This window comes from Uloborus diversus, chromosome 4, assembly GCF_026930045.1.
Source record: "Uloborus diversus isolate 005 chromosome 4, Udiv.v.3.1, whole genome shotgun sequence".
NCBI lineage: Eukaryota > Metazoa > Arthropoda > Arachnida > Araneae > Uloboridae > Uloborus > Uloborus diversus.
Genome location: NC_072734.1, coordinates 118,397,393 through 118,410,456, shown reverse-complemented (window position 1 = coordinate 118,410,456; position 13,064 = coordinate 118,397,393). Strand labels below are relative to the sequence as shown.

At 36.2% G+C, this 13,064-nt stretch overlaps 1 protein-coding gene across 1 annotated transcript in view; it reads left to right on the top strand.

The window, feature by feature from the left end:
- The window catches only part of LOC129220118 (carboxypeptidase B-like), a 36,434-nt gene extending 29,896 nt beyond the window's left edge, over positions 1 to 6,538 (top strand). The window contains exons 10-11 of the mRNA XM_054854461.1: positions 3,096 to 3,180; positions 5,994 to 6,538. Of these exons, the coding sequence (XP_054710436.1) occupies positions 3,096 to 3,180; positions 5,994 to 6,253 (345 nt within the window). The 3' untranslated portion in view covers positions 6,254 to 6,538. The remainder of the gene's footprint in view (positions 1 to 3,095; positions 3,181 to 5,993) is intronic.
- The last annotated feature ends 6,526 nt before the right edge of the window (positions 6,539 to 13,064 follow it).

Sequence of the window (13,064 nt, the reverse complement as noted above, 5' to 3'; positions counted from 1 at the left end):
CTCCTATACAATTGCGAAAAACATAGTTTGAATTCAAATTGTCAACACTTAAGTGAATACCTGATGGGGCTGAATGTTGTGTGCTGGGTGCTGTTTTTTATTTATTTTATTTTATTTTATTTTATTTATTTATTTTTTTTTTCTAAAGAGGAATGTGATAAATCGAGAAGGTAGGGTATAAACAAATCTTTCCCGGGGTACATGAACACTACCTCCCAGGAGGAAGGACATGCTCGTGAAGGGCCGTAAAACAGAAAAATTTGCAGAAAACATAGAAAAATAAAATCAAAGGAACATCAACTATCGTCAAGTGAAACAATCAGCAATCGTAATTGTTCAATAAAAAGAAAACAGCAAATTCTTTAAGTTAATCTTTCTGCCTTGGTGATACATAAATAATCTTTTAGAATTTTTGTAAAAATGCAGTTCAATTCAAACAACTTGTGTATTAAAAAAGACGAAATACAAGCATAAATGCATTTTATCATATAATTTCATTCATTTTCGTTTCTCCCATAGTAACCTTTTATAAAGTCAGATTTTTCTAGTAATTTTATGTTAAAAGTATACATTTTGGATTGAGATTGATTTAAAAAAAGGAATTCGTTTAGCTTATGACCTAATTTTTTATTGATTTTTACTACCATTTTTGCTGGATGGGAGGTAAGTTTCCCATCGCCCACTGGGGATACGCAAATGTAAAGCATCTTTTGTTTTGCATTTCTTTTTACATCGCATTGCATTACATTTATAAAATATAATTTGCAAATACTAAATTCAACAAAAGGAATTATGAATTAGATCAGAGGTTCCCAAACTTCGGACCTCCGTGGACCCCCTCCAGAAGAATTACGAACTTCGCGGACCCCCCCCCCCCCCCCCCCCCCGGGAGCGCGCAAAAAATATCATATGAGTTGTATTTTTATGGCGTTTTAGGATTTTAGTTATTAACTATGGTTCGGGCAAACCTACCCAGAAGTATAATGTCCTAGCTGTAAAAATGCCTCAATGTTTGCATTTTACTTAATATAGTTTTGCAACAATATGAACTTCGTTGTGTATAAAAAAATTAATTAATGTGTAGTGTGTTTACTTCCGAGAGTTCCGACGGGGGAGGGGGGGGGGGGGCTGCTGCATACTGCATGTACTTAAGCAAGAACTTTTTTATTCCTCTTAAATGTGCCTTCTTTTTGAATTAAAATATCGTTACTCGTCCTTTAATCTCAATTATATTTAACGTTTTAGCTGGATAGCACCAGGGAAACTCTGAATTAGATACATTTTGTAATCAAGTATTTAAGAATTGGTACCTACTGCTTTCCATGAAATTAAAAAAAAAAAAACAGACTCAGCACATATAGTAGGCATTTCAATATATGCAAACGTTTCTTGTTCCCTTCTCATGTGAATTAATCGAGCTCAAACAGCAACATCTATATGTTTTTTTTTCGTTAAGTTGGCAGACGGTTGCCAACTTTAATATATCGTATGTCATCTGGAATCAGCTTTTTTCTTAAGAAGCTTACAATCCATTGCTTGAAAATCTAGAAATAAGTTCTGCCAGCCAAAGCATTGCTCATTGGCAGGAAAACGGCTTCCCGTGGACATTTAAAAACTGATGAAGTTAGTGTAGGAAGTATATTTCGCAGCGACTTATAAACGGTTAATTCGCTTTTGTGCTATCGATAGTTCGACGTTTTTATATTCCCAACTGGAATCCGTGTTTTTCTACTTCAATGTTTTTTCTATGAAACGATCCAAGACGCATTCCGTACAGTGCTGGTAAAAAAAAATTGCATCACCCTCGCATTTTCACAACAATGGGATTATGTGAGAAGTTTTGGTCGACCGATTAACGATGAATGTATGTGAAATTCTGCAAAACTTATGAAATAAACATTTAACAGCAGGAATCCGATAATTATTTACGTAGATCGGGGCTGTTTCCGGGCCAAGACAGACTGCTGACCCCATTCTCATTTTTCCATTTCTGAACCTGCGTGTGAGTTTAGAGAAAAAAATTACTTAACCCCATGTCAATTTAAGTCTGATGGCAGGATGAAGATTTTTAAATTGTTACTTACCAGTTTTGCCCTAAGGCACGGAGCAGAATCATCCTGGAAAATGACGTTTGGAACTGAAGTAAAGTGATCCCGGATAGTAGGAAGCAATTTCTCCTCCAAAATGCCAATATGCACCTGAGCGTTTACTGTTCCTTGCACAAAGTGAAACCCACCAACTCCTTGATCAGAAATACATTCCCAAATCATCTGGGATACGAGATGCTTGACTGTGTGTTGAATGCAGTCGGGATGATATACCTCTCCTTTGCGGCTTCTAACTGAGCTGTCCGTCGGAGCCATGCAGGCTGAATTTGAACTCGTCCGAAAACATAACTGATTTCCATTGATCGACAGTCCAACCTTGGTGAGCTTTTGCCCAGTCTAGACGCTGTTTCCTCATTTTTTTGGTCAACAATGGTTTCTTTCGTGGTCGACGTACCACCAAACCCGCACCACACAGTCGTTTTCATACAGTAGACGTGGATGCGTGAACACCCGATTCGTTTTCCCATGCTGTTCTAAGGTCTGTGGAAGATGATTGTTTGTTCTGAAGACTGAGTCGTATCAAATACCTGTCCTGCGCTGCATTGGATATTCTTGGACGACAACTGCAAATCTTTCTTAATGTGCTTCTGGTGCTCTTTAGCTTCTTCAGTAGTCGTAAAAAAGTCGATTGCGAACAGTTTATTCTTTTTGCTGTGGAACGTGCCGACAATCCTTCTTTGTCCAATGCAACGGCAATACTCTTCCTTTGTGTTATCAGTTGAACGTATTTCGACATACTGCAACTCATAAGTCCAGATCGTAAATGAATGTGCCGAACGTTCAACTGGTGTTTTTATACGGTTAGATAGTTTATACAATCTTACGCAATAACTTGCGTCATGTACCGATGCCAATTCGTGTTATGTGATGCAAGAACCATTAAATATTTCATAATTACTTATAAATGCTAAAAATATTTGGATTTCGTGGGTGATGCATTTTTTTTAACCACCACTGTAAACTGAAACATTTTTTTCCTATCAACAGAAAAGCCTTGCTGAAGTGGCGACGTCGGCTATTGCAAAAGTGAATGGCACCAAATACTCTGTCGGATCGTCGGGCAGTATTTTATGTAAGTACTATTAAAGTGATTAAAGCCCTATTCGCGGCCTGACGGTAAAAATATCAGAATGCCTTTGGCTCCAATCCTTACGTAGCAGAAATTTCTTTGAGCTACAAAGAGTTGACGTTGCTTTTGTGACACAACCATCTGACCAGGGGCGGACTGGGTTCCCCAAGAGGGCACAAACCTTGACTCCCAAAAGGCGCCAAAAAAAAAAAAAAAAAGCGAAAGCGCATAGGTTTGAGACGCATTAAAAAGAAAAAAAAATGGAGACGCACACGTTTGAGGACGCAAATAAAGTAAAATAAATTAGAATTTGAAAAAAAGAATCGAGAGTGGGGGCGGGGGATACAAGGCGCGCAAGCCCGAGGGGCAAAAGAAAACCCCAAGGCGCTCAGATTCAAGGGCGGGAGGGGGGAACGAAGTCGCTCAGACTTGAAGGAGCAGAAAAACAAAAACAAAAGCAAAAAAAAAAAAGAACGGGGTAAAAAAAAAAAGGAAGGCACACACGTTCGAAGGCACAAACAAAATAAAACGAAAATAAAAACATTCGAGGGAGGGGAAAAAAGAAAAAGGTGCCCAGGTTTGAGGGCACAAAAAAAAACGAAGGCGCTCAGGTTTGAGAGCGCAAGGAAAAAACAAAGTCGCACTGGCTAGGCTAAAGGAACCGAAAAAGGCAAAGGCGCAAGAAAATAAAAAAAAAAATAAAGACAAGGGCGCATAGGTTTGAAGGTGCAAAAAAAAAAAAAAAAAAAAAAAAAAGGCGCACAGGTTTAAGAACGCAAAAAAAAAAAAAAGGCGAGGGCTAACGGGCGGGAGGGCGCATCCGCCCGCGGTCCGATGGGCCACTCCACCCCTGCTTCGACGGAAGGTCTGTGATTTTATACAAATCGCCTCAAAAATTTGAGCGAGGCAGCCATCATCACTCTCTTGGCATAAACTGAGACAATTTCATTAACTTTCATCTACCCTTAAAGAGTGGCATCAGTTGCGGCTTTAATGATTTATACTGCTTTTAGCTTTTTGGTTAGTTTTTAAATTCATACCTGCCACGTGCCACCCTCTTTCATTTTCGACGAAATATTTTTTCTCAATAATCTTCTGACCATCTATCTAGAAGAGAAACCTTCAGCTTTCTGCCTCCTGCAACGCATTTGACTCTAATTTTTATTCTCTTATTAGTGCTCAGAGACGAAGCTTAGGGGGTCATATCCCCTCTCCCATGAAGCATGTTTGAATACACATGTGCAAGTGCCTAAAATTGCACTTTTTGGCCTTTAATTAAAAAAAAATTTCATAAGACATGAAAATTTTCTCGCTACGCGCCGCAGACAGTTTTGCCCGATCTTTTTCTACCTGAGGGCCGCATCTCATACCTAGATAAACCTGGCGGGCCAGCACATTTATAAAATTACGATTATATTTTAAATTTTTTAGATAACATGGGAAAACGCATGAAATTGAAAAACAGAAATAAATAATTAGTAGTTGTTATCATTCCTATATGTTTATTTTATTGATACGAAGTTTCGAAATGCCTATTTCTGACCACTTGGCTCCAAATTCGCGACTATCATTCTTAATACCGAATAAAGATAAAAGATAATCAGCTGTTTCAGAAGTTTACGGAACATATTTTTCTATTCTTTACATTGATCACATAACAGCGGGCAAAAAGGATTAGCTTCACTGATCACATATGGCCCGCGGGCAGTAGGTGGGGCACCACTGTCTTGTTACCTTTTGTTTTTTGGAGCTAATGACGGGAACGAAAAACCGTCAGTTCATCAAACCACGCGAGTAAGCATGAGATATTGTCGCAGTTGTTGCCCTGACGAGCTAAGGGTTTACCTAGACAATGTTTACTTCTTTTTGGGGTAATAGGCAGGGAATAATTAGATACTGAGGGTCCCTAGACGAAACACTTCTTCGGCACCGCACCATATAATCAAATCTTACAATTTTAGCCATTTGCTAAATAGTCTCTAGGGGACCCCTAAAAAGTGGGGATCCTAGGCCAAGACTTAGTTGTCCTATTCAGTAATCAGGTCCTGGTGTTGAGGAAGAGCAATTGGGGCAGAGTTTAATGGGTTGCCTTTCATCACCTCAAATCCGAACCAATAACACTTTCCTTTTTCACTGCACTCAACAAAAAGAAGTAACTATTGTTAAGGTCAAGCCTCGACTTGTCAGAGCTTCACTATAATAGCTCCGACGCTAAAGTTTATTGACCTGTTATTAGTAAATTAAAAATTATACTATGAATAATTTCCTGGATAGCTGGATCTTTTATAGAAATTTATTTATTTATTTATTTTTTTTTTTTTTTTTTTTTTTTTTGACTCCTAGTGACTTTCAGAAAGCATCTACCTCACGATTGATTATTTTATTTATGTGCTTGCTATGTTTGTAATTTCTGCTATGAACACTTTTAGTACTCCTTCTAAATTAAATGGCCATGCCGTAGATTGATATTTTTTGTACAAAAACTTTATCGTAAGTAAAGTGGCTAAGCATTGGTGGCGCTCGGAGGAAGAGTCCAAAACATCGAATTCGTAGGAAACGGGGAGGGCAGAAAGCGGGATAAGAAAATCAAGACTCAACGCAATCATCACCTAACTGAGAGTTAGGCGTCAGAGGTCACTTGAAGTTAATTTCTTACTGTAAACAAACAACGAGGCTTCTCCAGAAAAACCTATTTTGCCAACGCGTGATTAAAGTAACCCATGGTTATCTTGTTTTAAACCGATTTGAGGTGGTGCCCAGTCCGAGCGCCAACAATCCTGATCTGAACTGTAAACAATTTTTTTGTTATTATTTAGATACCGTAAGTGGCGGGGCACGAGATTGGGTGTACGGTGTGGCCGGGGCCCGCTACAGTAACGTCGTCGAAGTTCGAGACCTGGGCGACTTTGGATTCGTGCTGCCCAGACGGCAAATATGGCCGACCGTCGTCGAAACATGGGCCGGAGTGCGGGCCATGGGGCTCGAACTGTACCGACGCCTCGCCCGAGAAGAGCTCGAGAACCTACGAGCATTAACTGCTGGTGCCCAGAAGCACACTGTCGAGGAATATTACTGATACTGAACTGTATGCTTTTTTTTAATAAACTGGTTGAGAAATCAGCTTATTTTCATTTTTGCGTTGTGACAACGTTTCTTCTTCTTATTATTATTTTATTGAAAGCAAAATATTTATTAATGGAAATGCAGGTATGATAGTTATCGGAAAATGATAAATGTTGAATTCTCTATTGAAGAGCTTGTGTGATTGGGAAATCAATTTGAATTAAATTCTAAACATCGACAGTTCAATATTTTAAAACAAGTTTCAACTTAATCTGAATACTTGAACGTATGTACATGAAAATTGAGCAAAAGAAGGTACATTCCAGAGTACAACATGAAGATGAAAAAAAAAAAACATTCAAACACACCTGATTCAACACGGCGACTCCCTTTTTGCAGGATCCACACTGATGCCAACAAAAATTCAGGAACTAATGAGTGCTCGTGACAAAAAAACAAAGAGGGCAATGCTGCAGCCCTTGTAATATAAATGTAACATGAATGAATGTAAATAATATGGGGAGTTTTTTTACTGAAGAACTGCGATGTGACTCGTATGCAACACGCGACGCTTCAAAGTTTTTTTTTTTTTCTTACAAACCGAACATATATTCGGAAATAGGGCTTATACGAGTGAGTCCGATACTCTGCTTGCATTATACCAGACAGCCCGGTTATCACAGCTAGAGACTGCAGTTTCGTTCTTATTAGAACCGCTATATAGATAGGCCGACGCATCAGCTTAAGTTTAGCCATTTCGGATCGGATTTTTCATTGTTGCGGAGCTAGAGTTACCTCAGCAAAGTTTCAGGTTTCGCCAAATTTGCCGAAAATATGACTATACAGTCGGATCTCGACTTACGCGAGGGATGCGTTCCACGACTCTTCGCGTAAGTCGAAATTTCGCGTTATGAAAAAATATTGTGTGTATGATTTTTTTTATTAACATACCCAATCATTTTAGACAGTTTCAAACACCTTTTAAACTGTTTTAAATCATTTTGTAAATATATATGACCGTTTCTTACATAAAAAGCTGAATATTTTTACCGTATTTTTAAAAAAACTGCATTATTCAACATAAAATACAGTTACGATGCACAAAATCAATGATCAATGGGAGAGAGAGACATTAAAATAAAACAGTACGGTACGTACAGTATGTAGTAATAATAAAGCACTGCACTGTAAGAATACTACACAGTAGGAACAATAAGTTACATTTATAACTTATGAATTAAGGATGATGATTTATGCTGCGCAATCTGATCGTCATTCTGATATATTTTTAAATACAGTAGCTTCGCATTTACTTTTATAACATTTACATCTATAGTAACACCCCTCTTTCAGGGTCTCTATCATCTACAATACAAGAGCAGATTCCAATATCATATTGTTTGCATTTTTCTTAAACACTACTCTGCGAGCTTCATAATAAAACTTAAGATCTGGATTTACTTATACGGATTGCCTTTCTCTTGACTTTTAACTATACGTATGAAAGATTCACTCATACCTAATTGTCGTGCTACCTTCGACCCACTTTCTAGTTGTTCAAGCGTATCAAGAATCTTTACCTTTTCTTAAATTGTCACAAACTATCACTTTTTGTTTCCATCTTCAAAATTTAGATGAAACAGCGTGCCTAGGTGCCACAATATTTCATCACCTTTCATATTTAGTATAAATAAATGAAAAATGAGGAGTGGTGATACACTAATAAAGCTATGTTTAAAGTGGGGTGTGGGAACTTGCGCAGTCAGTAATGCTAAAAAGATGAAAGTTGATTCACAAAGTCGGTGTTTAATTGTGAATAATAAAGCCGAAATTTAGCATCAGGATTCCTTTCCAAATATTTTCGGGTTTAGAGCGAAAAATTCGCTTTAGCTCTAAAATTCGTCGCTCCTGAAAACTCGCGTTATAGCCATTTCGCGTAAGTCGGATCGCGTTGTAGCGGGAGTCGACTGTATTTTATAAACAATTCACGTGCCGCTAATAATCGCTCGCAGCGAGCAATGGTTGATATCAGGACCTCTTTCCTCCGAACTAAAATTAAGGTTATGAAACTGTCGAAAAGAAAAAGCAAAGAAAGAGGTAGCTATCTCCTAAAAGTAGTTCGTCCGGAGGGAAAACGGTGATCGTATTTTGGATTTATGAGGTTATTTTACACAAATATCAGCAATTAATGGTGTCAAAAGCATGCAAATAGGTATTTTGCCACGCAGTGTAATTCAATCAATAATGTAAAGAAAAAAAAAATAAAGTAGGTTTTTGAAATGAAGAAATGCGTGTCTGTCGGTTTATCTGCTCACCCCTCTGCCCCTCAATTACTTTTGAGGGAGTAGTCCATTTTTCATTCGAACAATCTCGAGCAGAACATCTCATTCCTATGTTTCACATTTTATTGTAAAGACTTTTTCATTCAGTTTTGGACAAGTCAAAAAAACTTAACATTAGCGTCCACATAAAAATTGATACATCCCTTATCCCGAACTAAATGGCCGATTAACTTCGAACGAACTTTATCGAAAAATCTTTTGTCAAAGTATCATCCTTGCTTATGTCCACTTCCATTTTTTTTAAAAAAAGGAAAAAGAAAACAAATTAAATACTCCAGTTAAAAAAATAGTTAATAATTGGACTTGATCTAAACATGGCGCTTAATTGTTAGAAATAAAGAAAAAAAATATATCGTTTTCATGTTAACTTGTCTTCATTTCACATGTTATCTTTCGTTTTCAAAAATTACTTTTAACTCTTAAGAAGGTATATTTGGGTAAAGGAATAGTATTCCTCACCTCAGCACTGTTGGCTCTCAAAGGAAGAGTCAAAAACGTCGAAATCGTAAGAAATTGAGTGGGCAGCAAATCCAATAATCAAAACTTTTACAATGCTTTCCTTATCAGGATGTTTGTCGCGAGTTTGCAGATGAAATGTATTTCTAATTGTGAACAAACAACGATGCTTCACAAAAAAAAAGAAACACACACACACACACACACACACACACATATATATATATATATATATATATATATATATATATATATATATATATATATATATATTAGGGTGGTCCTTATTTTTGAAGTTGCAGATATTTTACGCGACGCCCCCTCAATTTGTTCCATTGTACAAATAAATGATCTTTGCAAAATTTAAAGTCAATCCATGAATATTAACACGTGCCCCTAGGGCCCCGTTCTTTGAGTTTCGAAGACAAAATTGCGGATTTTCTCATTTTTTTGTAAAAATATTCTAACGTTTTATATTTAAAGTAATTTTGAACCTCAATAGGTGCTGCTACTTCCAGATCGACCATTCTCTCACTTTCATTCTGTAAAATTTAATATGTTACAGAGAATAAAATGTATACCAATGGCCTTTGGATCAAGCGTACCGCTCTTCTGCGCTTGTTCCAACCAAGCGGCAGGGGAACGTTTCTTCCCATCAAGATGGACACAAGGGATTCTATAGGCCATTAATGAATGGCCTAGGCCATTAATGAACGATCTTTGACAACAACAAATTGCCTCCTCCATGTTTTGGGGGTGTTGATTTACAAAATTCCCTGTGTATGTAATAGGTGTGGCAAATAGAGTCGCAAGATTTCAGTGCTATAAATATAAGTAATTGCAATTATATTGTAATTCGCTGTTCTTTAGTTATAAACATACCTAAATGCTTATGCAATTTTTAATTTTTAAAATATAAATTTCGAAAAATCCTTGATTACTCCAAACATAAAAATATACTGTATTTTCCATAGCTAAAATATAAATTAAAAAAATATCCAGATCGGAACAATGTAGAAATCTATACTTTAAATTAATTTTTTCTATTTCAGTACATAATCCTTTATTATCATCAAATTCTTGCGATTCACAAGATTTAGAAACCGAAATGGGTATCAATCCTAACCTGCTGAACTTTTGTTTTCTACAGCAGGTCTACCACAATGCGAAAAAGCTTGACAACTATTGATATCTGCTCACCTTTCATCACTGTTAGACAAATACCATATTAGGGATAAAGACATTGTTCATTTATTTACATCCTATGTTGATGCAGTAAATTTAAATCCAAAGCACCTAGTGATCAATCGTACATTCCTTAAGAGAGCAAAAGAAAATTTTCGAGAGGTAAAATTAAATTTCATGAATTTAACCCGGGAGAACTCGCATCGGGCCTCTCAGACCCGGTCATTACAAAACTACACTGTTAAAAATTTTCCGGAAAATTTACGGTAATTGTTACTGCCATCCATGTTGCCAGTAACTATTACCGTAAAAATCAAATGTTACTGTAAAATTTTGCGGTTTCCTCGGTAGGCCACAGCAACCAATTGGCGCTGGGATCGCTTATTTCTCCGGTATAAATTACCGTAAATATCAGCGATGCGTCAAGTCATATATTACATTTGGATTGCCATCATCATGCACTTGAAATCGTACTGCAGAGTGTGTCCTTAAAGAAGTTCTTGCCTTTCTTAGTTCTAGATCAGATATTCAATTATTTAAGCTCTTCAAAATTTTGAGGAAAGATATCCATCATTCAGAACTTATAACATTTCAATCAAGTGCACATACCACTTAAATTCTAAAAGACGAAGAGGATGACATATTATTGTTCGTAAAAGGTTTAATTGAGAAAGATTACAGAGAATTCTAATAACTTGTAATAATATTTCGTGGTGAATTTCCTCCTACAGGGATATGTTTTTGGCAACTTGGAGCTCATCCCTGAGCCACATGGGTGGCAAAAGGAATTTTTGTTTGAAAATTTTTATGTTTAGGAAACAATTTAAATTGACCTTACATGAAACGAAAGCTCTTCAATGCTGTTTTACAAAGCTGTTTTACATTTAAATGCTGTATGAAGGTATGGTTTTTTGCAGCAACCCAATCGAGGCTCTTTTGAACAATATAATATGTCTGAAAAACTAGCAGCGTACAAAATGACGACAAACATTCAGCAGAAGCAGTGATTGGAAAATTCATAAATCACTTATGGTATTTAGGGGATAAGTAGCTTTGTCCGTATTGGATGTTAACTTTGAAGATAGGAAAAGACTAGTCCAAAACATGCTTGTGATAAGGAAGACGTGTCTGATGACTGTTTAACAAATTTCAGATAACAGTAGATGATTTGAAATACTTTCTTAGCAAAGATCTTCCTCTTTATAGAATCAATTACGAGTCAATAAAACTGTTTGATAAGTTACAAATACTAAAAGATTTTTTCCTATTTGATCCTGATTCACGGTAAAATGAAGGAAGTATTTAAAGGGAAGAGATATTGATAAAATGCTGAAAATTGTGAATGATACAACTGAAAGAGGAGCATAATTAATCAAAGAATTTCACAACTAATTTACCAAATATGAGTCACAAAGCAATTTATCTTACAGACCATCCAAGACTATCGAAAAAAAAAACACACTATCGAGATACATTGAGAAAAGCGTACACTGTAACAAATTTCGGAAACGTTTCTCGATATATCGGAAACGTTTCCGAAATAGTAGGAATCCTTCATCCAATAGCGAACTCCTCATTATTCAGAAAGCTTTTTGTTATTTCAAGAAATCTAGACGCGGAAGTGATGACGCAACGCTTCGAAACATATTTCATCCTTCCAACACGGGCGCCAATGAGTCGGAAATAACGAGAACTTATTTTTTTCTTATGTATGGTTGCTGCAGTCAGCAACTCTTTAGCATTGGATTGCTTGTTATTTCATGTCTAGAGAGTAGTAAAATGTGCCGAAACTAATTTTACGCCTTTGCATTTTGGACTGCCCTTGATTTTTTAGACGATGTACGCAGCTATTAAGTTAGTTAACAACCATTTGCTTTCCAGTGCGACTATAATTAGATATATATTGTGTGTTCAAGCGTGAATAGTTTCAACACCCGTGTTTATACTTAATGAAACGAAACCCTTTGGATTACTTATTCAGTTGTAATGGAGGTACTTAGATTTTCTTCCGCTCATGTTCACTTGTAAGTATTAATGAATATTTTAAAACATGTTGTTATATACATTTATATTTTTGTTGATTTGCATTTGATGAGGCTCCAATTGTAACTGTTTTTTGGTTTATCGAATTAATTTAAAGTTATCTTACATACCTATGTGCGCGGTGTATTATTTGTTGTAACCAACTGAAACTGATTAATAACGCAAAAGAAATAAGATTTATATTTGAGAAGCAATCACAGAAAAGTTATTTCGAAATACTTGGATGTACATACATTTTGGTTCAAAAAGAAAAAAAAAATCAATTGTTTAATTCATTAAAAATATGGTAATGCAAATGTTTTCTAGTATTGTAATATGCTTCACAAAAAATGTGCCAGTATTATTCATCTTTTTTTATTATAATTTATTCATTCATTTAAAAAATATTTATACCATTAGAAAATGACCCAGTTATCTATTAGTAAGCAACATAGTTATGCAATTAATTCACGTGCTTATTCATTTTGTTAAATGTGGTTGACAATGAAAAATTCCTTGACATTCGGTAAGTTGTTCGGTAAATAATATTTCCTTCGTGGATATTCTAGTTTAATGCATGACAGTCAGGAGGAATGAGTCAGTGGCAAAAATGGAACAGCTGCATTTATGCCGAAATAAAAAGTAATATTATTTCATGTCATTGTTTTAAAAGTGATCATTTTTTAAATACTATGTTATTAATATACAATGTTCATGTGGGGAGAAGACGAGGGGCGGTCACCACGCAGACTGTGCCATTGAAATTTTCAAGGGGTTGCTTTTTTTAAGGTGGGTGCCTTTATAGCATTTTATGGGTGC